This window comes from Melanotaenia boesemani, chromosome 9 (assembly GCF_017639745.1).
Source record: "Melanotaenia boesemani isolate fMelBoe1 chromosome 9, fMelBoe1.pri, whole genome shotgun sequence".
Taxonomy (NCBI): domain Eukaryota; kingdom Metazoa; phylum Chordata; class Actinopteri; order Atheriniformes; family Melanotaeniidae; genus Melanotaenia; species Melanotaenia boesemani.
In genome coordinates, this window is record NC_055690.1 from 8,946,081 (window position 1) to 8,973,878 (window position 27,798).

The following is a 27,798-nucleotide window of genomic DNA, read 5'->3' on the forward strand; positions in this document are numbered from 1 at the left end:
AGGACCGGGGCTGATCGTGGCTGTGGCGTCGGACGCTGTAGAGCCGGGACTGACCGTGGCTGTGGCGTCGGACGCTGTGGAGCCAGACAGGACCGGGGAACAGGCTCAGGGGGCGTGAGCCTGGGAGCTGGAGGCGACACAGGGGACGTGAGCCTGGGAGCTGTAGGCGACACAGGGGCCGTGAGCCTGGGAGCTGTAGGCGACACAGGGGACGTGAGCCTGGGAGCTGGAGGCGACACTGGGGACGTGAGCCTGGGAGCTGGAGGCGACACTGGGGACGTGAGCCTGGGAGCTGGAGGCGACACTGGGGACGTGAGCCTGGGAGCTGGAGGCGACACTGGGGACGTGAGCCTGGGAGCTGGAGGCGACACTGGGGACGTGAGCCCGGGAGCTGGAGGCGACACTGGGGACGTGAGCCCGGGAGCTGGAGGCGACACTGGGGACGTGAGCCCGGGAGCTGGAGGCGACACTGGGGACGTGAGCCTGGGAGCTGGAGGCGACACCGGGGACGTGAGCCTGGGAGCTGGAGATACTGGCATGGAAGCCAGGGGAAACGCCGGAGGCCTCTTGGAGCGTGGGACCCGGGACTGGATTTCATTGGTGGCCACAATAGATACCACCCATGCCTCTGACATCAGCTCAGCCAAAAAGGGTGAAGAGAGAAGGGCAGGCTTAGCATCCAGCCGTGCCATCAGGTCTACTGCCACTCTCAATCTGTCCTCTGGCCCAGGGTACACAGCCATAGTGTCCATATAACTTTTGACTGCTGTGTGTACAGCCTGAAAGTCCTCGGCTGATAGGAGATCCACCGGGTCCAGCTCTGGCTCCACCAAACGTTTCCTGTTTGTGCCGCTCATTCTGTTTTGGTCGGACCTTCTGTTACACAGGACCCTCAGGAGACAAGAGCAGGTTAACAGATTTATTGAGAACCAGAACTCAGAGGAATGAATCATACAGATACCAATGCTGGAAGTGGTACTGGGGGTGCTGAAGCCAGGAACGGAGTGGGAGTGCGTCCTTCATGAGTAGGTTAAGGTCCGACAATGAGTGACTGAAGGGCTGGTGTTTATGTAGGACTGGGGAACAGAGGAACACAGGTGTGGCAGGTTGACTGGATTGTAATGAGTGGATCAGGAACAGGTGTGGAGGATGAGGGAGGTGAGGAGTGAATGGAGGAGCAGAAGACCAGGGAGTGCTGTAGGATCAGGGGAGTGGCCGGACAGATTGTAACATTAGCACACAACCAGTTATGTTATCAGGGCCAGAAGCTTTGCAAGCATTGATCCTACTGAGTGTCCTCCTCACACTGTCTGGGGACAGTGTCAACACCTGTTCGCCAGGAGGGGGTGGAGACTTCTGTGCAGGTATGCTGTTGTGTGCCTAAAAACGAACAAAGTCATTTGTCTGTAGTGGGGGCTTGTAGTCCGTGATGGTCAGTGTCTCTCACCACAGGCTCTGTGTGTCTTCTGCTGTCGCTGAAGCGATGAGCTATCCTCCTGGAGTCCTGCTTCTTTGCCTCTGTGATGTCATGTGACAGGTCGGCCCTTGCTGTCCTCAGGCCTTCCTCATCTCCTGCTCTGAAGACAGCATTCCAAATCTTCAGCAGCTTGTGGACTTCCCCTATCAGCCATGACTTATGATTGGCCCAAACAGTGATGGTCTTGAGTACTGTTACATCATCAGTGCACTTGGTGATGTAGGAAGTGACAACATCTGTGTACTCCTGGAGGTCTGTGTTGTTGTTGCAGGTGGCACCCTGTTTAAACTAAACACACTCCAGTCTGTGGTGTTAAAACAGTCCTTAAGCACATCCACGGACCTTTCCGGCCATACACCTACCTCTTTGAGGACTGGTTTGGTAAGTTTAACTAGTGGTCTGTATGATGGTATTAGCATGACAGTGATGTGGTCAGAGGCACAGAGGTCTGGGAGGGGAAGAGCCTTGTAAGCTCCTCTCTGGGTGGTGTAAACCTGGTCCAGTGTATTGTTTCCACGTGTTGGAAAGTCTATTGTGTAGTTTTGGAAACACATTTTTGGGTCTGGTGGGTTGAAACCCCCAGCCAAGATGAGAAAAGCATCAGAGTGGGCTGTATGCTGCTCACTTATGTGTTGATACAGTTCATTCAATGCTTTACTCCCGTTGTTTCCACTGGCAGTTAGAGAAAAGTAAACAGTAGCGAGCAGTATAGCTGTAAACTCCCTCGGACGGTAGAATGGTTGGTATTTGATGACTTTAAACACCACTGAAAGTGAGCAGTGTTTGCAGACCACAGCAGCGTCACAACACCAGGCACTGTTGATGTAAACACAGAGTTCCCTGCCATGTGTCTTACCTTCCTCAACGAGAGCTCTGTCTGCCCAATACCAGGTTAGCCACTCGAGCTGAATGGCGTGGTCCATAACGTTGTTATTGAGCCAAGTTTCCATGGACACATAAACACAGCACTCTCTTACAGTCTTCTGAGTTGTCTGTAGAAGACATAAATAGTCTAGTTTATTGGCCAAAGAACGTACGTTGGGCAGCACAATGGTGGGAATGGCTGGCTTGTATGGGCTAGCAGCTAGCCTAGCTCGAATACCTCCGCTCTTGCCCTGCTACTGCTTCCTCTTACACCGCTTGAGTTGCCTTCACTGTGGGCGAGGTGCAGGGCTGGGGGTCAGTGATGGAGCAGGCCTCCAGAGCAGACTGCGCTCTCTTAGATCTTCTACTTGCACATAGTTTAACTTGTGAGAAGCAGTCCTGTTGACACTGAGCATAAACTCATGACTGTATGTGCGCTTGAAGATAGGTAGATGCTCCGAAGATTAACAAAAACGTTGCAACTCACATGACGAATAACAGGAAAACACTGTCTCATTCGGAGAAAGAGAAGTTGCAGCTTGTGCACACACCACTATTACTTGTTACAAATGTTGCATGCAGTGCATACATTTAACCCTTTTCTCCTCAAGGAGCTTGAAGTGATCCCAGACAGCTGACCTAGGACATTTTCTGCTTCCTTCCTTTTAATTCAAACTTTCTCAAAAAGGCTCAGTACAGTACATTGAGAAAAATGAGGCAAGACTTTGCAAATAAACGTCCATTAGGAGAGCTTTTAAATGTTTTACACACATCAGGTGATTAATAATCCACCAATCTAGCAAAGGCATTAAGGAATAATAAAGAATATTAGAGTATTTTTACTGTGAAAATGTAGTAAACATTTTTCAATGTTCTGTTTTGGACACAAGGCAAAAAGATTCACATTTAGCTGTGTTTCACTGAATTTTAACTCTCAGAACGATTGATGACGTAATGTGATGTAATATAGAACAGTCATGTGAAATCTGTGTCTTGATTCAGATCACGGAACATTATTTTGCATCAAACGTCAGTTTCAGCTCAGACTAGAACACTGTTTCTATCTTGCCATTGTACTGGAACCTGTCTGCCCACTCACCGCACGACCGGGACCCCAGAACCTCAACCATCTACAGCTCTGTTCAAGACATCTTAAATAAATCAGTTACACCTTCCTTACTAGATAACTCTTTTCCTTGGGTCCAACTCTCTTTGTGAGAAAAACAGGGTGAACCTGTCAGACCAGGGAGAACAAGTCAGAACAGGGAGGACCTGTCAGACCAGGGAGGACAAGTCAGAACAGGGAGGACCTGTCAGACCAGGGAGGACAAGTCAGAACAGGGAGGACCTGTCAGACCAGGGAGGACCTGTCAGAATGGGAAGGACCAGTCAGAACAGGAAGGACCTGTCAGAACAGGGAGGACCTGTCAGACCAGGGAGGACCTGTCAGAATGGGAAGGACCTGTCAGAACAGGGAGGACCAGTCAGAACAGGAAGGACCTGTCAGACCAGGGAGGACCTGTCAGAACAGGGAGGACCTGTCAGACCAGGGAGGACCTGTCAGACCAGGGAGGACCTGTCAGACCAGGGAGGACAAGTCAGAACAGGGAGGACCTGTCAGACCAGGGAGGACAAGTCAGAACAGGGAGGACCTGTCAGACCAGGGAGGACCTGTCAGAATGGGAAGGACCAGTCAGAACAGGAAGGACCTGTCAGAACAGGAAGGACCTGTCAGAACAGGGAGGACCTGTCAGACCTGAAATTACCACTGACAAAGAAGAAAGAATAAAATCCGACTCATTGATTGTCTAGGGCCAAAAACATCTTGTTCACCAAAAGTAAACAATTGCAACAATAGATTTGTTGAGTCTTGGGGTTTCTGTTTGACTTTACTAGCTCCAGCTTCACTGTCACTAATTTTTTTTTACAAATATTTGTTTAAATCTCTAAGGCCTCTATCTTGTCTTCGCTTTTTCTTTTCTGAGAACCGGACTTGTGCTGACCAGACATTTTGAACATGCTGAACATTACACCAAATTACAACTAATTTTGATCATTGGCCGAACCATTTTCGTATCAGGGGTGGGAGGGTTATTGACCACTATTTCAAAGACAAGTTTTTATGTATCTGAGATATTACATTTTTTCCACACATAAGCCTATTTTGAAAGATTTTGAAAAATATTTCATAATTAGCCTTATATATATATATATATATTTCACATAGTGGTATGATCCTAATATGTTCTTGCCTTTAATTGGCCAATCAAAATAAAGCCCCACCCCTTATAAAATGGCATGATTTGCAATGCTAACGCTAAATTCACATGCTAATTTACATTGCCATAAAATAGAGTGTAAACAAAAGCTACATTAATCAACAAATGCCACGCATCAGCTGTTTTCCCTTAGTCTCACTTAATAAATTAATTTCATATTAATTTCATAAGTTTATAAGGACAAACACACTATTCACGTGGCCAAAACATCATTACATTTGTTGTTGTAAACTAATAGGCCACCAATTTACTCAGCTAATATATGTATACAGTCATACAACTTAATTTAATGAGAAATAAATTTGACTTTTCCGTTAATTTGAGCAAAATTCCGGTGCTTTGATGATTGGTTAAGGAACCAGGAAGTAGGAAAGAGTGTACCGAAGTTTTTCATCACGTAACTCTTACTTTGAAAGGAGAAAAGCTTGACAAAGACATAGTTGATGTAGAGAGACAGACTGTTTATAGGGAAGCCTCCTTTTATCCCTCACAACAAATGAAAACATTTTAAATTATTTTAACAGAAAAAATCCAAAGTATTGAGCCTTTCAGTATGTGGGGGATCATTTCTTTATCGTAACAATATTTCTTAGCAATAAATCTGATACTGTTGGCAAGTCTGTTGTTCCCTTTTAGATTGAGCCACATTTGTAAGGAAAATGCATTTGTGGGATAAGGAGCAGCGTTGAGTGTGTGGTTTGAGCCCATGAAAAACACATCAAATCTTCCATGCTAATGCAAAAATAGATTTATTGCCAAAAAGCAATTTTACAACAAAGAAATTAATCACCAAACACAATGTCCTTATTTTATGTTCTTTGTTGATATTAAAAGGATAGTAATTGTTTACGTTCAGTAAATAAATAAATAAATAAAAAAGGAAATTATTCAAGGCATTTCAACTGTGCTTTTGTGCTTTTGTTACTGCATTAAAGCAGTGAGTGAAACACAGTGTGCAAATAACCTGCTGCAGCTGTGAAAGGTCAGGATGGTCCTCCCAGTCAGCTTTAAAATATGCAAGTGTTGTTGCTGTCAGGAGGGGCGAAGAGTCTCAGCTATCTCTGTAATTAGGTCTTGTTCAACATCCACATTGGTGTCAGAGTTAACAATGGGGACACATGAGAAGCAGTTTACCATTACATCCTGATTACTGCCATGGTGCTGCATGTCATATTGAAAACATCAGCCTTGCTGATAAACTTGTAATCCTCATGCATGCACGGGGTGATGACTTGCTATTTTGCACACTAAGAAAAGACCCACAGTTTTTTGTTTGGTTCAGTTCTTCTCAGATTTCTGTTTCTGAGTATGATCACGGTTGCAATGTTGCCATAAAGTTTTAAATTTGATATTCTTGGTTTTGTTTTGAGTTGTTTAAATAGACTAGATAAAACTTCCCTGTCAAAAACTTTAAGAGCCTTCCCTTTAAAAAGCTATGTACAATAAATACACTGTTTATTTTTCCAAAAAATGTGGCAGTTAGACAACCCACTTATATGGTTACAAAAAGTTATTGTATTTAACCAAATCACAAGAATAAAGTATTACTGCAATTTGATATGTTCATTCAGGAATGAGTAAGTAGTTACTTCATCCTGCTACGGACTTAATAATTCTAAAAAAATAGTTCATAATTGTTATTATAGTTTTCTAAACTAATTTTTGTTTTTAATTTGTAACTTGGAAACTATGCATGTTTATTTTGTAAAAAGAGTATACTTTGTTTACTTGTTTGAAAAATGAAAAATACTAAATAATAAAACATTTATACAGCATCATCTTTCCAACTATTTACATAGATGATAATATTTGTCTGTCTGAACTGTTTACATTTTATGAAGGGAATGTAAAAGTTATAAAACCATCAGATGGGACAACTCTGGCCAATTGATAATGCCGAAGAAACACTGAGAAAAGTTTTTTTTTTTTTTTTTTTTTTGTCTCAAATCAAGTTTTTCTGGTTTTCAATTAAGTATTTTTTTATATTTGCTGTTTTTTGTTTTTGTTTTTTTTTACTTTTTACTTTAGTTTAGCATTTAATGGGAACAACGAGGAAAAAAAGGCCTCATTAGCAGATGCCACCCTTTCCTGGTCTAGTGCTCCCCCATCTAATATATTCTAGATCCGCCCCTGCTGGTTAGCTCTGAGAATAGCAATTCCTCAAGATGGAAAGGATTAGTTTTCCTCCAGATCCGGCTTGAATCGTGAGATAATTTCCTCCATTGACTTGCTTGTGCAGTATTAAGGCTCAGTTCTCCTCAGCGCTATGAGAAGTTGCCACGGCCAACATGGCGGGGCTGCTGACGTAACGACCCGGCTGCGTCCAACGAGATTCCGCGTGCAAACAAAGACGAATCAAAACAGTGCAGAGCTGACGTGACCGCGACGGACAGCAAGGACAGAGAGACTCCGGTATGTGTTGATTTTATGTACCACGTCATGGCACTGAGTCTGAGGGAATGTTAGCTGTGAAATTATAATCGATCCTTGTCAGCGCGCGGCTGCCTGTCAAGCTGCTTTTACCGTTACTGCTCTCGTTTAGCTTCTGTTTCCTGTTGTCGACATTTTTAGAAATTTACCAGCAGTAAGAAATAGATTGGTCAGTGGCTCGAGACAGCACTGCAGTAACATTAAACACGAGGCTGAATTCGCTTCCTTCAGGGGTAAATGTAAAAGAGAAAACCTTTTTCTCTGTCTTAGAATAGCTCCAGATTTATAAAAGATTCGGCTTAGATCGGATAGATTTAGACTAAATTGTCCCCCAGATGATCGAGACTCTCAAAGACACAGTTGCCACTGAAACCTATTTGTTTCCATGGAAGCCAAATCAGCCAAACTTTAGTTCAGCTACCCATTCCGATTCTAACCAAGGTAAATTAATTTGTAAGACTAATTCAAATGGCAGGTTAAGTGTTACAGCAGGTAGGCTGGTGTTGACAAAACACCAGTGTACTGAGACAGAGCAGATGTTAAACATCGTAAAGGGTCAAAGATAGAAAAGACAATCATCCTGTGTTTAAGAGTCCTTACTAGCCATGAGATTAAATAGTCCAGGTTTGATTTACGAAAGAAGTGACTGCTGTTTGTTTGAACCACATAATTAAACTGCAACAGCTTAAAGGTGAACTTCAAGATGAAACTCGCTTGTAAAGACACAATACACGTGATTCCAAGTATTTCAAAGGGACATTTACTTTATTTTAATCTTTCCCCGAATGAGGGCGTGTGAAGTTCTCAGAAGTAGTGAATAGCTACTTTTACATGGACAAATACTTCATCTGTCCGAATGAAGTCAGTCTGATCAGAGATTCCAGCTCACGTGTTTACATGACACATTTTCATTCTGACTGGACGCTTGATCAGATTCAAGAGCTCCATGTAAACGCAGCCAGTGTCTGACCACTATCCGAGCGGTCAGAAAGCCCTCAGGAGTGTCAGGGAGGAATTCTGATGGATGAGCTTAGATAAGCAATATTCAGAAGGGATTTCTCACTGTGTAAAATTACCTACACCTAAGAAATGTCAGCAATTAAAAAGAAGCAATAAATTAAATAGTTTTTTGAGCATGAAATGTGATCATTACAACAACATGGACTGTAGCTGGTCAACAGGGATGGACTGAGACTATTAAAAACATCCTTTAACTTTGTTCTAAGTATCACATTTATAACATGTACGCACAGCCACAACTAGGGTGTGCCTGTATAATGTGATTTCATAACATATCATCAGTTCTTACTGTAAGCTATCACAATCTACTAAAGATAGTTCATTATTTCTCAATCAGCCATGATGCAGTTATATTTAAGCCTTTTGTTTCGTCAGAATATGATTCGTGGCTGCAGGTTAAACTACTCAACGGTTGAAGTAGTTGGAAAAGCAGCTCCAGTGTTAACATATACAGCAGTAACATACGACAGTTATCCATAATGATCTTAAAAACTGCACAGTCTGACAAGGACCACTGTAAAGCAGGTTAAGTACTTTTCCTATTTCATATACACTGCTGTTTAAACTTGTAAATGCTTTCTTTGCTACCCTTCTGCATGCATGCAGACTTATTTGCATGTCCTGGTCTGTTGTCTCATTTTGAAATTTCTCAGTGAAAGCAAAGATCTGTAAGACAGCACATGCTGGGGTAAAACAAAATAAAGAAAATAAGAAGGAATTCTTACTATAATTATCTTGTAAAGTAAAAGATTTAGCTAAAGGCAGTTTTAGTGTACTGAGAATCCTGATCAAGGCAGAAAGCAGCACAAAAAAAGTGGACTGCAGGTGTATTTGAAATAATTTTGTATGAGAAGAAATAACAAATTATGAAAGTGATCAAAATTTATTCAAGGAACAAAACAGTTTGAAACATATTTTACTTAAAACTAATTAACACCAGATTTCTACCATTGACTCCAATTCTGATTCTGCAGTTCAGCATGAAGGCATTAGGGCCAGATGGGAATAAATCCTGGGCTGGAGTCACCCTTACTATGTTAAAAGATGTATATCAGAAGGTACGATGGAAGCATACTAAGAGTAACCTCATAAATATGGCAGTGGTTACATGTACTGGTGGAAAAGTCTACAGTGCAAACAGAGTAAAAACGGTTTTTAAGGGCTGTAAAATCTTAGTAAGCTTTATTTCTTTCTATTAAATTTATCCAGTGTTTGTGTAGCTTTTCCTGACTTTGTACTTGTATAGTGTTATAATCCAGTCTTGTATGACTTGTATAAATTTGTTGATCAAGATATATTTATCCATACCAAACATGTTTCCAGGGTTTTTTGACAATTTTAATTAATTTTAGCTCAACTGATAAATTGTTTCTCTGCCATACCCTGTAAAACTGCTTCAGTGGGCAAAATGAGGGCGCACTCAGTGTCGCAATCAATACACATTGTGGGTTAAGATTAACAGAAAACTGCAGCAGAAATAGTTCCTGTAAGCGATGCTGGTGCAGCTGCTACACACACCACATGACCACGTGTCACAACCCTGTTGTTAAACAGCATTGAGAGTAAGCGAAACTCAACAGGAACTCTGATGGAAATATTTCTCTGTAGGTCTGCTACTGGTTAAATACTGTTCCAGGTAAGTTTAAGATTTGCACCCAAGTTAATTTCTGTTCTAACTTTTCACAGAAGACTCTCTGGCAGGAGGAGGCGAGCTGAAGGATGAGCTTACATCACAGGTTGGTGGCATGATCTGTGTTTTTGGTTTAGTTCTTAGGTTTTTGTGTCTAGTCTTGTTTCCCTCAACCATCTGTATTCTAGTCTGCTTTCACTTCCCTGACATTCAACATTAGTGCTTCAATATTTACGCTCTGGGTTTTCCTTTGTTCAGCGCCAGTTGCTTGGTTTGTCACCATGGTTTCTGTTAGTCTGTCAGTTGTATTTGGTTTTTATTACCTCTGCCAAGGTGGAGGTTATGTTTTCAGCAGCGTTGGTCTGTTTGTCTGTCTGTTAGCAATATAACTGAAAAAGTTATGGATGGATTTTGATCAAATTGCCAGGAAATCTCCGAAATGGAATAAGTAACAAGGGGTTCGATTTTGGGGGTGATCTGGATCACCGCCTGGATGCATGAATTTTTTAAAAGATTCTTTACAGGCAGGGCAGGCACAAACATCTGGGTACATAAGTGAACTTTGTCACATCCGGGTCTTTTACCGGTGAAAACAAAAGGTTACTAAAGCGTAACATCACTGGATTTTCAGCGCCAATCCTCAGATTTTCATGGTTTCCTTTAAATATGCCGAAAAGTTTGCTGCAATAATCATAATTGTTCCACAGACAACAAGCGTACAAGACTCAGAAAGATGTAATAACTGGCTAGCGGCTATCAAGCATGTCAATCTGGATGGTTCGACTTGGAGTCCTTTAAATTATTCGGCAATTTGTTCAGATCATTTTGTGACTGGTGAAGTAAAATATTTATTAGGATTTTACTGTTTAAAACTTATGGTTGTTTTGTATAGATGCCAAAATACCATGAAATATCTGGTTGCAGTAACAATAACAAACATCTGTTGGTGGTTTTGTAAAGTTCTCAGTGTTTCTTGTTAGCAGCTCCTTCACAGTGTGATGGCAGATAGAATAGAGTAGAATAGGGTTTAATGTCAGTGTTAGTAAAAACAATGAAATACCAAAAGCTTGGCAGCTCACTCTTGCATCAGCAGTAAAATTACAATAAAAATACAATGAATTAAAACTATTAAATTAAACTACAGTAAGTTAAAACAATAATGAATTTGAAACTATAATCAAATTAAAACAGTTTAAGTAGCAGCGTAGTGGTGGCTACATGGCATTAATAAACAGATGTGCCAGCATGTTATAAAGTGCAGATGGTGAAGCAATTGCTCTTGACCTAAGGGGGGCGGTAGTGGTGCTACAGGATTGACAACTAGGGGGTAAAAAACAGTTTTTAAGTCTGTTGTTTCTGGATTTGATCAATCTATATCAGGGGTATTTAAAATTTAAAGAGGTCCAGTTAGAGAAAAACTTTTTGTTCAAGGTCCAGGAGATCATACGCACGAGTGAGCTGCCAAAACTCACATGCAATTGGTCTGCATGTTTCCTGACCAGTACTGTGAAGACTGCAAAAGTTGTGCCAATTAAAATAAGCACCCAGTCAGATTTTATATTCTAGGTCTGGGTCCATATGGGACAGGTTCTGGGTCCAGATCTGGACTGCTTTACCTCTGGTCTATATCTTTTACCAGAAGGCAGTGAGGTGAATGCTCCGTGTCCAGGGTGAGTTCAGTCTTTGGAGATGTAACTGGCTTTCTTTTGGAGTCGGCCAGTGTAAATGTCTGAGGCGGACTACTCGTGATCCAATGATCCGCTCTGCTGCCCTTAGTACTGGCTGCACGTCTTTTCTGTTTGCCTTATATGCAAATTGATATTGGTGTGTGTTAGCAGGGATTGCAGCTTTAATGATAGAGAGAATGAGTCTTTCAAAACATTTCGCAATGATGGGTGTCAGAGTGGGCAGTACTGGGATTATGGTAGCCAATTTGAGACAAGTTGGGAGTGTAGCTTACAGGAACGGTGGTGAGTACCCCTGCTAACTGGTCCACACATGCCGTAAGGAAACTTCATGTGACAGTCGGTGCCAGCCGTCTTCCTTGTCTGCCAGGGTGGTAAGGTTAAAACAATGAGTCCCACCAAGTGATGACAATGTCAACTGGGGAACCTTATGGCACCTGGAAAATTAAAAACAACCACAGGTTCACATGAGCCAGGATTTTCCCTAACAATCCACTTTTTAAAAATTTGTTTAAAATATACAGTTATTAAAACCTGTAAAAAAGGTCAATCATACTTCTTCAAGCTACAGGGACAAGGGGGAAGGGCCTGGATGCCACTCTGCAAAACAACCTATTAAACAGTTAAGGCATGCTAGACAAACAGGTTAATGAAATCACACTCATAAAAGTAAACTGTATGAATCAGTTTAATACAGGCTGTAGACGCAGGACAACCAGCAGGGGTCCGACCATGCACATGGTCTCTGTAGGAATAAAGTCCTGGGGGTCGAACTTCAGCAGCCGGCAACCACCTCGGTCGGTGGCAGAAGGGACAAACCAATCCCACGAAAGGGCGGATCATTCCACGAGCAGATGGGGTCAAATAAAAACATAATTCAACAAGACAGCAGATTGCCCAGGGGAGCCGCGAGGTGCAAATGCCCCGTGGCCCACTGCCAGCCATCATGCCTGCAATGGCACAACTTTAGGTGGATTATTTAACATTAATGAATGTGGTATCACAAAAACCTAGGAGGTTCTACCAGCAAACAAGTCAACACACACCCTCAGGAAGGAGAATAGGAGCTGCCACTGTATACCCACAGTCCTGGAGGGCAACTGAGGAGACAAAGTGTAGTAATTTATGTTTCTGAATGACTATTATTTTCTTTTAATACCATTTACCAACTTTGTCTGGCAGACAGTCTGTTACAGTTTTAGTCTAGACTGAGTCTGCTAAAAGAGCAAGTTTTCTATGTACCAACCTTGTTGAACATCCAGCTGCTACAATCCTTCACCAGTAGTTAACTAAACTTTCCATGCAGAAAATAAGTCCTTATCAATGTCTTTGTGTTTTCCAGATGGCTAAGTGAACTGCACACATTATGGAGGTGGAAGAGGAGGATGGAGGTTTCTCTCTGCCCAGCCGCTGGCTTTCACTGCAGGACCATCAGCTCTATCCCCTCAGATCCAGGTGCACAAGTTGCTTTGAATTTGTACAAACTTGAACAATAATAACAACATACCATGATCTGAAAGAAATCTACAGTACATGGTAGCAACTGCAGCAAAAACAGGAACATTGCAAAGACACTTGGGAACTGTGGACTGGTGATTGCTGCAGTTTTCCAAGAATTATCTTTTTACTTGGTAATGACTGTCTTCAGTTTGCACAAAACAGTAACATGGACCCGAACGTTGTTTGGAGAGACTAATCCATTGGTTGATCCTCCATTTATACCCAGTCCTGACACTTTTATCTGTCAGATCCATCATTCTTTATTTGTGATATGCATAATTTGGATAATCCACTTTCACTCTGCAATGGTTCAATCAAAACCTTGCAGTTCTCAGTGTTGTGTTGTGTTTTTGCTGTTCTAGTTTGTATACTCCTTTTCCCAAGAAATAGACGTGGCATTGTGCAGCTTGGGTATGAATATGTCTGGGTTGGCTGATGTTTTTTGAGTAGTTAAATGTGTGACAAAGGTGTGTAAAGGTGGGTATCATGACGACATAAAAGATCTTAAGGGTAGAAACTCTTCCAGTTTGGAAGTCCCAGACTTCCTCAGCTGTCTCAAATGGGGGTAAAAGTCCTTCCTTACGTCTTTCATCTGAGCTTGGATAGTAATCAGCCCATGTCACATCCTCATACACGTGACTACTGTGGTATTTGAATGATTTTATAATTGGCAACTAAATTGACAATTGTAAGATCTTTTAGAGAGGTTACTTGTATATTCTGTAAATTTCTCTATTTTTTATAAACTTAGCAGAAAAAGTGAGGAAATCAGTGTTCGGTGAATTATTTCTTTTTTGTCACAAAGCTTCTTGACATTAATCTTATACTGTAAATCTGGTTATTTCCCTTTAAATGGAGCCACTTTTGTAAGGAAAATGCATTTGTGGGATGAGCCGAAGAGTTGAGTATGTGGGTTTTGTCGGCAGGTGCGTTTCTATTACCCCTAGGATATTGCAAAATATAAAATAAAGCAATAAAAAACTGGTAATGAAAACGCCTAGATTTAGAAAAACCTGTCAAATATCGCTAAAAAGTTTTTACAGTCTCATGAGGTGGTTTTTCAGATGTGTCGATAGTATTTCACGAAAGTGTGATGGAAACACTTTTTTTTTGCATTTACACATTCCTGGACGTGACGTAGGAGATCACATGACCAGTTCATTTCAAATAAAGATGGCGCGGAATGAGGAGCCGCAGGAGGAGACAGAAATCTTTTTACAAACAATTAAAGAAAAAATATAGCTGTCATCCTTAATAGCAAACAAGTTTTACAGAGAGTTTGCGAAGAATTCAAAATCTTCTTCCTCCTTAAAGTGTTGTTTCACAGGGTGAGATAACGAGAATAACAGCTAATGCGCTAAACACCAGTCAATGAAAACACCTGCACTTTGTCGAAATTTTAGACATATCGCTTTTATTTTGTGAAATACTGTAATGAAAGCGCAGCTTATGACATACTTGCCAAGTCTTCTCGGCTAATCCCGGTAAGCTTATTCTGCTTTCAACTCCTGTTTTGAGCTTCTGGTGCCCCAGTGAGCATGGACCCATGTACAGTGGTCAGTAGGTGTCAGTAGCATGCCATATTTGACTGATCTGAATAGGATCAGATGCCATGGGGTAAGTTCAAGCTGGTGTTATGCAAAACCAGGTTGTCTCATTATTTGTAGTGAACCCTAGTACCGTCTCTAAAGACCAAGTTCCATATAACAGGGGAAATTGGAGACAAGCCACAAAGTTGACTTGACATTAATGCTCTTCACCATCAGGCCTGTTCGTGTGTTTGCAACATCTGGGCTGGGACCTGGACACATGGAGGAATGTTATGTTCAGACATGAGTTCAGATTCTTCCTACGGCATCGGTAGAGAAGCTTTGGCAAGTTTTTCATGGGTGCAGCCCACATACATGGTGCTCACCCCAAAAAATGCATTTTCATTACAAATGTGGCTCCATTTAACAGAGAAATAAACAGGATTTCCAGCGGTATAAGATTCATTGTATTAAGAATTTCTTCTTTTCAGTCAAAGGTTAAGGTGGAAGATGTTTTGTTTTACCTCAACATGTTTCGACTGGTGACTACAGTCTTCATCAGAAGCGCTTCTTGTGCTTATGTTATTATGTCTTTCTTTTCCTCTCTCCCATCTTTTCATTATTGTGTTGCTGGTATTGAATTCTAGACTTGTTAAGTGACAGAGGCAAATGTTTGCTGTTTCAAAGAAGAGCTGGCATCATGGATCATGTAGTTGACCACACCTGATTCTGCAATAGATATTTCATAGATGTTTCACGTCTCAGTGGAAATGAAAGTGGAAAGGAAGAATGAGTAAAAAGAGATTTTTCTCTATCACTACAGACCCAATAGAAATCCACAAGAAGAAGCTATTCCTGTGGTTCAGCCACCTTCCCAAGGAGGAGAAACAGTTTGGAGGGTACTTTAGCCCTGAGACCATGCACGTGGATCCACTAATCCTGGAAAGAAAGGATGAGGAGAGGGCAGGACCGCTCATCTCGCCTTTCAAAACTCGGAGCCCTTCTAGGCGTTCACTGACTGTGGAGCAGCTGCTTGATCCTGGTGATACCTGGAGTGAGGGTCGGGGGCTCAACGTGATGCTGTACGGGGCTGTGGGAACTGGGAAGAGTACCGTGGTCCGAAAACTGGTCCTGGACTGGTGTACTGGATCCACATTGGCCCACTTCAAGCTTCTGCTTCCTTTCTCTTGTGAGGACCTCAGCCAGCTGTCAAAGTGAGTTATCTCTCGATCACCCAGTCATGTTGTACCGGTCCAAGAAGAATAACCAAACAATGCATTTTAGCCTCATTTCTTTCCTAACAAGAAAAAAAGTAAGTTTTTGTGAAGTATTTAAGAGTGTTTTACCTGCAGGACAACATAGTCAGAACACAGCCAGGCTTTTTTTGCGTTAACTTCTTGGTTAACACAGGCTTTCCTCTTCAGACTCTGCACTCATACAAAATGGTTTTGCTCATTATCACACTTGTTTAGCATAAAATAAACCGACCTCCTGATAATTCAGTGGTATGAATGGAGAGGTGTGAAAGAAAAACAGCAGATGCAATTAAGACAAAATAGGAATGCTGAAAGTTGATAGTTGTGGAAATTAGTAAGGTAACAAACAGCTGCACATAAGGACTTTTTGGCATATTGCTATTATAATAAGAGTATCAATCACTTCTTCACCCAACCTTAAGGGGACACAGCAAATTGAACCACAATTCACACCTCAACTTCCTGTACTTTTGAATCACACATTAATTCATCATATTAATGGTAAATAATATAATAAATTCACTAATGACTAAAGTTTGAATGCAGCATTAACAGTTCTTACTGTAAGTCTGTAGCTTACACAAGCTCAGTTCTCTTTACACATTGCATTATTGCTAACTTGTTTTTATAGATTAATGTGATTGTTTTAGACAGGCAGGTTTTCAGCCTGAGATTTGTAGATTTGGTAGACCATGAAATTGTTCAATATTTAAGTGAATGATTATCTCACACACAGGGTGGCTTCCTTAAGGGACCTAGTGAGCAGGAAGTATCTCCATCTGAAAAAACATCCATTACTTAGTGGGGAGGGAGACCAAGCCAAAGATGTGCTCTTCCTCTTTAATGGAATGGAGAAGATGCAGCTAGACTTCCGGATTGGATCCACAGAGCTTTGCAGTGATCCTAATGAGGCGCTACCTCCAGCTGTAGTTGTGGTCAACCTGTTGAGGAAGTATATGCTGCCTGAGGTAAGACATAACCCTGAAAAACTGCTATGTTTTGTCCTGTTGTCATGAATTTGGGGCTGGATTAGTTATGTTTATGTGTATATTACATGCAGTTAAAGATGCACTACAGAACTTCTGCTATTTTCTGCTATTTGCTATTTCTTGACGGCTAATTTGGCATCCATCTTCCATCCTACATGTTCTGTGAGAGATCTCCAGCCAATAAAAGAGTCTTATTTTGACTCTTGTCTTATCTCTTTCTCTGTACCTTTCCCTCTTTTCTTTTCCGCTCCTCCTCCGATAGTGTCTTCTTGCTTTTCTTTGCTGAATCAGGCATGGTGTGCATCCAAAACGACTGGCGTGTTGATATCTGCTTGCTAGCGTGTGATGCTAGCTAGTGTGACGCTATTATATCCAGAAATGGACATAATAGATGTCTCTGTGCCATCAAATGAGTTTTAAGAACAGAAAGTTATGTACTGCTTCTTTAAAATAAAATGACTAAAGGGGATATGTTATGAAAAACTTTTTCCTGTGTTTGATAGGAATTGCTTAAAAACTTAGAACAAAAGTAAGAAAAATTTGTCTATGGTCGATTATTTCTTTGTTTTAACGGTTCTTTTGCAATAAATCTTATACTGTTGCAAAGCCTGTTTATTTCTTATTAAATTGAGCCATTTTTGTAAAGAAAATGCATTTGTGGGATGAGTAGCAGAGATGAATATGCGGGTTGCATCTGTAAAAAACCTTTCATACAAGTTTGTGTCAAATCATTGCTAGCTTAAAAAGCCTAAAAATTACAACCCTGTCACTTTCTTTGGGCCTCTGAGGTCTGAAAACAAGTCATTCAGTGCGTGTTAAGATTTGTTTTCAAATTATCTCTATCTCCTCACAACTTGATGTTCAAATTATGCTGCATTCATTGTACCTTGGAATTGGTAAATCCAGACTACCAGTTGGTTTTTTAATGTTTTATATCCAGATTATAAAATCCAACTTTCATTTTTTTCTCTGCCTTTAGAAATGTAAACTTTAGTTAAATGTAGCTCATATAAGTCACATATAATGTAATATTCTTCACACTGGCCACTAAAAATGAGCTGAGGTTTAATAAGCCTTGGATTTTGCAAAAGATTTATGTATCTACTTTGTTTCTTAGGCCAGCATCTTGGTTACCACCAGACTTTCTGCTCTGGACCGTACCCCTCAGAAGTATGTGAGTCGCTATGCACAGATCTGTGGCTTCAATGACCCCGAGCGGCAGCGTGCATACTTTACCAGCCGCCTCCTGCAGCCAAGAGGAGAGACTCCACCCAGCCGAGAGGCACAGGTTCTCATAGAGCTGCTCTACCTCAACCTCCAGAGAGAAAGCCAGCTGGCTGCTGCCTGCTTCCTCCCCTCATACTGCTGGCTCACATGTGCAACTCTACACTTCCTCCATTTCACCAGTGCTCAGTCTCCCATTCGCACGCTGACAGGCATTTACACCAGTTTCCTCAGGCTTAACTTTGGGGGGGAGGTTTTGGGCACCGGAGCGGGAACGAGTGTTCCCATTCAGGAGCACCAAAGTTCACTGATGTTGTATGTTGTCCGCACAGTTGGTAAACTTGCGTTTGATGGCGTGACGCACAAACGAACGTCTTTCTCAGAAAAGGAACTAGAGCAGTGGATAGGTGGGGAGACCAAGACGGATGAGGAGCTACGTCAGTTAGCCATGTTCCAGACTGATGTGCTGGACTTTTTCTTGGCTCCTTGTGTAGAAAGTAGGAAGTATTCATCAAAGCAACTTGATGGGAATGATGAAAGGCGGTTTGTGTTTGCTGTCCCAGCAATGCAGGAGTACCTAGCAGCTCTTTATGTAGTTTTAGGAGAAAACAAATCAGCTCTAGAAAAAATAACTACGCAGGTGTCCATAGCCATTGGTCAGGTAGGCGAGGATGTAAGCGCCATCATGAACATCCTCTCTAAGTTCATCCCCCTCCGACTCTTTGCCGTATTTAACCTCCTTAAGCTTTTTCCAAAGCTTTATGCAGCAATAATCAGCCACACCAGAGGCAAAATTGGCAAGACTATGGCGGCTGAGATGTTCCGTACCGAGGACAGCTATAATGAGGACATCCTGGATCAAGTGGAACAAAGCCTTCTGGGTGTCCATGGCCCACTTCCCCAGAACTATGGTGAAGAAAAGCCTTTTGAGCTTTACCCCATTTTCATGGGTGGGTTGTTGCATTACGGTAACCGAGTCCTCCTCCAGCAACTCGGCTGCAGCATTCAGAGCTCCACCGTGGCCCAGATCACACAAGCTCTTAAGAAGCACCTTGTCAGAGGTAATACATATTAAATATTGCTTATATTGTAAAGTTTTTTTTTTTTTTTTTGTCTTCTGTTGTTCTCTGCGACAAGCCCTGAACAGTTAAAAACTGTTATTCCCATATTTTAATCCTGTCCTTTTATCCCCATTTTTCCCTCTTCCTCTATCTCCCTGTCAGGTTCGGCACAGACATATAAAGACTAAAGAAAATAAAATTAAAATAAAAAATAATAAAAATATCAAGTGCAGCCATGTATATAACATGTCTCCCTTGTTAGAGCAAATATGTGAAGCAAAATATGGCACACAGACCAGCGTTCTGTATGTTAGGATGCTGGACAGGACAGCGTTAAAAAAAAAAAAAAAAAAAAAGTTGAAAATTTGTTTAATGCTGCAAAACATCAGTTGCACTTTACCTTTACTATGTTCTATGTATTGCCCCAAATAAAGAAAGAAAGAAAGAAGCTTTTACAGCGGTTTTTGGAAGAGGACTTAAGTCCTTTAGTGACCCAAATTTGTCCCTGGTTTCCTGTTCACCTTTTAGAAAACGTTTTCTTATAAATACAAATCATCTCGTATGGTGTAACACAACCAGGTGGCCAAAAATTGAAGGAAATAACCAAATAACCTACATGGGTTAAATTAGGTTGTATCAACATTCTTACCAAAATAGTGTCCAGATTATTAATTGTTACTAAATGTCAATTAGATTCCTCATTACTCATACACACACATAAACACACTAGGCAAGCTGGAACATACAGTGAAGATGTCTGGTGTTTGTGTGGACAATGACTCTTTTTTTGTTTCGTACTAGAGCTCAGCAAGCCGCTGCCACCAGAGGAGCTGATGGATCTGCTGGTCCTTCTGTATGAGTTTCAGAACCCCCGACTGACCGCTGAGGTTCTGTCCTCAATCAGAAGCATCCGCCTCACCGACATTCGCATGACGTCACTGAAATGCTTCATACTAAGCTCTGTACTTTCATGCACCTCTGCAAGGTGAACTATTGGCTGAATTGAGTTGACTTTAATTAATTGAGTTGAAATACTCTATTAATCTGTGATGCTGTTCATTAAAAAAACAGTCATGATAAGCAGTCATAAGCTGTTTCTGTGGGCAAGAATGACTTCCTGTACGGTTCTTTTCAACAAAGCTGAAGGAGCCTCTGACTGAACACACCCCATTGTTTAATTATGTTCTACAGGGGGTGTGCAGTGTTGTCCATTATATTTAGCAATTTGTGCAGCATTCGTCTTTGCATAGACATGTCCAGGTTCTTCAGAGTAGTACAGATTATAGCTTTTTTATAGGTTTGTTCAGTTTCTGTAGGTTTCTGGGTCTGAAAGGCTGCCTCAACAGATGCTGCTGAGCTGATTGCATTGTCGATCATAGACTTAGAAAAGATGCAACTTGTTGCAAGTGTTGAATGGCCAAAGCTTATTCATGAAGTAGAGTCTGCTCAGTCCCTTCTGGTCAGTTCACCACCTTTCAGTTCACCACCTTTCCCTTCTCTGTGTTTGGTTTTGTCTTTTGTTATTGAATTAAAGTTCCCATTAAAATATCTGAGGAGATATTTTGGATTGAAAATCACAGCTAAGGTGTTAAAGTCCCAGGCACAGATCCTCCCCTTCACAGTGACATGCCCATTATTACACCATCTGTTGTTAAGAAGCACAGCAACACCTCCTCATTTACTTTTGCTGCTCATTTTGCTGTCTCTCTCTGCTCATGTGGTCTGAAAGACAGGTTGCATATCTGCAGACAAGTTGCAAAACAAGTTTTGAGACACAGTTTTAACAAACCAGATTGCAACATATTTGCATGTGAAATGCAAATATATACTATTAGATTTTGAAATGTAATAATTGTTTTTCTGATGTGTTGCAATGTTTTCATGCAGATATCACCTAAAAGAACTGAACCTGTCCTCCTGTCACCTGACTCATGACCTGCTCCAGATGCTTTGGCCTGCCTTCAGACACACACACGTCCTCAAGTGAGACAAACTAAGAAATAATGAGAACAAACAAAAACTAACCCCAAAACATCAGAAACTAGTATTAGCGTGTATCAATAAATGGTACAAAATGAATTACTAAGTAATACAACACTGTTAGGCCCACACATATTTGGACAATAACCCAATTTCATGATTTGGGCTCTGTAGGCCACCACATTAGATTTGAAATTAAACAACTGAAGTTTAATTGAAGCAAAGGTTTTATTCAAAAAATTGAACAATAATATCCTTTGAAGCATCTAAGAAAGGCAACCATTTTTATGCAGCCTCCTCATTGCAAGGGCTCAAAAGTAATTGGACAGTCCAGATTACTGTAAATAAAATGTTTCTTTTTAATATTTTGTTGAGAATAATTTGCAGGCAATGACATCACCTAACATCACCTGACATCACCTGACACTGGGTTTCCTTCTTTGTGATCCTTTTCTCAACTGTTATTGCAGCTGTCTTCAGTGGTTTTATTGTTTTATTAGGATCCCCATTAGCTGCCCATTTAATGGCCATTTGTTGCTTGTTTGTGGGTCTGTCTACCCTCCTCTTCTCTGGAAATCATAATTAATCAGGTTCATATCTGATTACTGACTCAGCCATGGCTGAATATTCCACTTCTTTTCCTTAAAAAAACTCCTGGGTTGCTTTCACAGTATGTTTCGGGTCATTGTTCATCTGTACTGTGACATGACATCCAATCAGCTTTTTCTGCATTTGGCTGAATGTGAAATAAATCCCTATAGCTTCAGATTTCATCCGGCTGCTTCTGTCTGCTGTAACATCATCAATAAACAGCAGTGACCCTGAGCCGTTGGAAGCCATGCATGCTATCTATACCGCCACACGATTTACAGAAGGTATGCTGTACTTTGGATCACGAGCTGTTCCAACCCTTCTTCATACTTTATCTGTCCAAAGATCAGCCAGCTTCTTTAGATGGTTTTTGGTAAAGGCTAATCTGGACTTTCTTTTCTTGAGGCTGATTAATGGTTTGCACCTTGTGGTGAATCCTCTGTATTTGCCCTCATGAAGTCTTCTCTTTATGGTAGATTTAGATACTAGTACACCGGCTTTCTGGAGAGTGTTCTTCTCCCGGGTGCATGTTATGAAGGGGTTTTTCATCACTATGGAAAGGATTCTGCAAACATCCACCTCTGTTCTCTTCCATGGACTCCAGATCGTTTTGAATTCTCGAACTTACCAGTGCTCTCTCTTTCACTCATAGTGTACCAAACTGCTGACTTAGTCACTAACATTTCTGCTATTTTTCTGATGGATTTCTTCTTTTTTCCAGCCTGAAGATGGCATGCTTTTCCTTCATTGAGAGCCTCTTTGCATGTTGTGGGTTCATAACAACAGATTATAAATGCTAATACCACACCTGGAGTCAACTTCAGACCTTTTACCTGATTTATTAATGATGGATTAATGAGGAAATATCCCATGAAGTCCTTGAAACAGCTTTAGAGTAAACTGTCCAATTACTTTTGGATCCTTTGAAAAAGACGGAGCAACATATTTAAGAGGTGTAAGTTCTAATATTTCCCTACAATTTGGGTGTAAATTCCCCCAAATAAAAGCTGAGAGTCTGCACTTTAAGTCCATATTGATTAGGTAACTGTCTTGAGTATCTTTTTGTAAACAGCTAAAATAACAGAACTTGTGTAAGTGTCCAGATATAAATGGACTTGACTTTATACTATATTTTATTATTTTTGTTTAAAATGATAATGTTCAGTAAAGTTTTAAACTGTTCTTCTTGTGCCTCGTTATGAGTTCTTTTTTAGAAACAGATCTCGGTTTAATAAAAGAAAAAAGTATGTAAAGTGTTGGTGGATTAACAGGACTTTATTTTATTAGCACACATCTTTGTCATGTAGCCCAAAAAAATCTGCATTACAGTAGATGTCTTAACAAGGATAAAAACATCAGCTATGTTGGCATGGTAACATTTCTTACTACTAAGTATTGATTGTGTGTATAACTGTACCCCAGATAATACTGCTTTTTTCCTGATGGACTGAATGACTCTCATACTTGTGCATACGTGTGTTGTGATTATTGTTGTGCACGTTTGTTGTTTTAGCCTACAGTTTAACAGCCTGGGTCCTGATTCCTGCGTCCTGTTGAGAGACTTGCTGCTTGACCCTAAGAGTTCAATTAGTTCTCTACAGTAAGAATGCACTTTTTATGTGATTTAGCACAAAATGATGTTTAGTTGGTCACTGCTTATGTTGTTTAAAAGATAACAGCTTATAGAGGAGGCCTCTGCATGCCTAATGAAAAATTAATTCATTTTTCTAAGACTCAAGTGTACTTTGCACAGCTACACAAAGAAAGATCCTAATACATTTTTTTACTTTAAATTCTTTATAAGTTCAGTCCGCATGTCAAATACTTAAAGCCTGTATAATTTTACATTTTTTGCATCTAAATTAAGACTAAACCAGTTATTGTTTCTGACCTTAAGCACCTCAGAGACACAGTGTCCAACCATGCGGCTGTTCTGAAAGACATTACCTTGACCTCCAGTAAGGAAACCTAATAGACTGAATTTTCAATCCCACACACTTTGTTTCCACCTTCTATCAGACCGAATTTCCATTCTAAAATACTTCCAAGCAGGTGAATGTTCGATTTTCTCCTAAAAACTCACTAGAGGCCCCAGAGCATCAGTGTCAACCCTAAATAACGTAGACATGATAGTAGACTGTTTTAAAAGTACTAGTTTTAAAAGTGGAGGGAATTAAAGTGTTTAAATCATCCAAGAAAATATTCAGTATCAAATAGAGAGGGAAATTTATTCCCATTTAATTACAAAATTAACAAATAACAGAATCACAGTTCAGAAAAATGGGGCAATTCATAGTTTAGCTTACAAAATTAAGTTTTCCTAAATTTCCTATCCCTGATTTTGTTCCACACTACAGCTGCAGTGGAGCCTGATTGACAATGAGCCTAAAGACACAATTTCAAGTGGTTTGGTTCAGTTTTTTGGGGGGGTTACTAAACCACATTAGCATCGTTATCAGGATTATCAGGTTAGCTGTTCAGCATAAGTTACCATGGTGATATACCCTGGTAAGAAGTTAGCCTGTTTCATAGTACAGAAAACCCGGGTTAACCCTGCAGTTACCCCGATAAGAGAAAATCCAGCTTCGTCGTACAGGCCTCAGGGCATTTAAGATTAATAACCACATGCTACATGTGGTTCCCTCCGGTCATTTATAGGTTAGATGGACTGAAAAATTCTGAACTCTTCTTCACAGTTGATAATATTAGTCATTCATTTTACATTAAACAATAAATTATTGTTTGATGAAATTTCTTTTACCTGGAGTTATTACACATAGACAGTAATGTCTGCTCCCATCTCCAGGAAAAATAGATTTAGCTAATGTTGAAGTCGGCTAAAGCAGCATGCTAACATCAGCAAAAATGCTGATGTTACATTCACATTACAGGTGTGTTTTTAATCTCCAGAGAGATCATGTTGAAGTTATTTATATAACTATCGATAAACACCTCAGACAGCGGATGTAAATAGTTGAAGTCAAACCAAGCGGCCCAGTCTCCTGGTTCCATGATGTTAGCATTCCCGTTAGCTTTGCAGTTGCTGTGAAAGTGGGAATTTATAAGTTTAATTTCTACTCATAAAATTGCGTTGTACTTAGATTTGTTTTTGTGTACTAGGACATTTTAGTAAATTTTTGCTTAAATTACATGAAGTCACATGAAATTTTAAGTGAAATAGAGCAAACTAAACTTGTGAAATGAAGCCACAGTTAACTCCAAATCGTGTTGTAACCCCATAGTTAGGATTATATGTCATGCATCTTAAACCTCTGGTTCTAAATTATAAGCAAAATCTCTATTTTCTTTTTAAGCTATAGAATAACCTTGTTTGGAGTTTAGTTTAAGTCATACACGTCTAATCAACTAGATCTAAGCCTTTGTGTCCTGTTGCTAGACTGTTATATTACAGCTGTTCCTGCTAACAAACAGCAGCTTCTAGAAAACATTACTTAATTTTATAGCGTTTATTCAGTTTATTCTGTCAGAAATGCATTAAGAAAATGCTTAAACTAAATAAAATTTAGACTTTAGTATAACCCACACCTCTAAAAACTAGAAATGGCTTCTTATAAAAAAGAGGAGTGTCTCATTATTTCACTGTGCCATCTAGGCTGTGCGACAACCCGCTGCTGGATTCTGGATGTGGTATCCTGCTGGAGGCCCTGCCAGGGAACCAGTCCCTGACACATCTCTCCCTGATGCACACTGGGTTGGGGGACAGAGGGGCTATGGAGCTAGCTGAGAAGCTCCAGCCGCATACAGGTCTCCAGGAGCTGAACGTGGCCTACAACAACATTGGAGATGATGCAGCTCTGACTTTGGTTGATGCATGCAGGGAGCATCCCAGCATTCACACTGTGCAGTAAGCTGCATTAATGTGCACATTTACACCATTGTTTTCATAACAACACATTTACATTGCTCCTCTAACTTTTGCTTTTTCGAAGTTTAGAACACAATAAAAAATGTGACTTTTGTTGTGCTGGTATCAATCAAAGAGTCCAGGAACATGTGGAGAACTAGTTCCTAAACAGAACTCTTTTAGCGTGAGTGGTTTAGTTAATGAATGAAGTCAGGACATCTGGGCTGTGTTTGTTTATCACCTGGAATCAGAGGGAAGTTTGTAGGGGTTTTCATCATTAAATGGGTACTTTTAGAACAGTACTAAAGGGAACATGGGACTAACCAGAAGGTTTTATTGGCCAAAGACAGTGAAGATACAGAAAATACAGAAAGTTTTCAAGTTGAAAAAGTGGCATGAATTTGTTGCCTCACCTGAATCACATCTCTAGCTGTTAAATCATCATTTTTCTGTATTTGTGTGTCTCTGTAGCTTGTATCTGAACCCTCTCAGTGATGTGGGGAAGCAGTCTTTGTACGTCCAGGGTGTTCCCAGACGTGGCGGCAGTAGCCGGCGGGTCAAGGTCTTGGCTTCTGTCACTGAAGGCTCTGACATCTCAGAGAACTGGCACCCGATCCTCAGCGTGATTCGAGAGAACGCCTCATCCTGGGACCGCAACCGTGTCAAGCAGCAGCTGGAGGTAAACACAGCTGAGAGAGATAAAAATAAATACTTAGTAAAACAGTTAAAGACACCACTCTGGTTCCTGTAAGATTTGGTATGAGTTTTACATCTGATTCTGTCACAATTTTATTTAACCTCTTATTGATGATTGCCATTTTTTCTGCCCCCTAAGGACATACCCTAAATAAATTAAGTACATCTTCATTATTACAAAGGGTTTATGTATAATCTTGGTTTCAAAAAGAGAGCTGAGACACGTGAGACAACTACAGAAGTGTCAAGATTCCTGTTACTGTGTCAGAGTAAATTCACCTGGAACACAGTAAATAATGTAAATAGTTATCTCCTCCTAAAGGAAATGCACATTACTTTCAATGAAAACCAAAGGATAGCAGCCCAGTTCATTTAGGAATAAGTAAAGTCTGATGAGGAACTGTGCACAATAGAAGCTAAAAAAAAGTGAACCTAAGCAGTTTTCCAGGTGTTTTATTAGAGATGTTACAGGTAAATCTCTCAGGAACCCATCAGCCAATGTTGCCAATGATGATGGACGACTCTGTCAGTGGTCAGTCAGGAGAATGGAGGGATAGCTCCCACATTCACCTTAGAAACACCACAAGGATCCAGAAAGAGGTGAAGCCTGAGATAGTTTATGATAGGAAGAGTGAATATTTCACTATAAAACCTCCATCTGGATGGTGGTCTAGAGATCTCAACAGTGCAATCCAGTCCCAGATAAGCATTCACGACCCACAGCAAAGCTACTTTACACCAGATGTTTAGATCTGTAGAAAACCCGAATGATTGTTTGCCTGGGACTGTATGGGACCCAAATTGACTTAATCCTTTGAAAATATTCCAGTCTGGGAACCAAACATATCCACCTTCTGTGATCGTCTTGCCCTGGTTCTGACAGCAAGGTCCTCCTGTGATGTTTCCTTTTATTCTTTCAAGAACACGACATTCCCTGCACACCAGTCAAATATACTGCATGCTGTGTTTTATTAATGTAAATTATATCAGTGATGAAATCACCCACTGTAACTGTCCGAGGGAAACGCTTTGCATTTCTCTGTGCAGGTTTTTCTCCGGGATCTGGAGTGGGGGCGTCAGCAGCAACCGAGCTTCTGGAAGAGGCTGCACTTCCGGAGGGTTCAGAAAGGAGTCCAGCAGACCCTACAGATGTTAGAGAAAGACAGTTTATCTCCGTCCAAAGGGCAGAGCAAGTAACCTGAAATCACAAGAGATAAAAAAAGGGGGGGGATAGCAGCAATTATAATTTTAATCAGACTTTGTCTACACAAGTGCTTCCAGCATGGATCAGAGGTCCTGGAGATGCTCCATGACTGTTAATGGTACCCCGTTGTTTATACTGGGATTATTTTAAAACTGTTCCTGACATTGTTTCCCAGTCCAGACTGGAGAACAAATATTCTCTAACCAAATATTAAAGGAAATTGGGCTGTAATGTAACTTGTGTTTTAGGTGTGTGTGTGTGTTAAATATTGTTTGGTACTAGTGGACTTTATACAAGAGTGGGCCAGACAGGAAAGTGGACAGAGAGGGAGCATAACATGCAACAAAGGGCCTCACTTTTCAAAGGGCTTCATCATCTGGCCCCTAAATAAAGATTTAAGTGCAGATACACTCCATGCAAGTGTACCATTGCCAGATAACCTGTACTTGTGGATAACCTGGCTGTGGGAAGTGGGGTATGAGAGCAAACGGCCTGGCTGCAGCAGGGGGTTCATGCTT

At 40.8% G+C, this 27,798-nt stretch overlaps 1 protein-coding gene across 2 annotated transcripts; it reads left to right on the top strand.

The window, feature by feature from the left end:
- Positions 1-6,910: 6,910 nt before the first annotated feature.
- On the top strand, positions 6,911-27,516 carry nlrx1 (NLR family member X1). 2 transcript variants are annotated; one of them, XM_041994276.1, is made up of 12 exons: positions 6,911-7,032; positions 9,757-9,806; positions 12,728-12,840; positions 15,238-15,628; positions 16,407-16,638; positions 17,777-18,944; positions 19,746-19,929; positions 20,832-20,927; positions 23,029-23,115; positions 25,129-25,380; positions 25,852-26,059; positions 27,124-27,516. In XM_041994276.1, exons 2-12 carry the CDS (start codon positions 9,790-9,792, stop codon positions 27,271-27,273), a joined length of 2,898 nt encoding a protein of 965 aa, XP_041850210.1. In that variant the 5' UTR covers positions 6,911-7,032; positions 9,757-9,789; the 3' UTR covers positions 27,274-27,516. The 2 variants fall into 2 exon arrangements, with proteins under 2 accessions (XP_041850210.1, XP_041850211.1); XM_041994277.1 differs by lacking the exon at positions 6,911-7,032 and adding an exon at positions 9,638-9,674.
- The last annotated feature ends 282 nt before the right edge of the window (positions 27,517-27,798 follow it).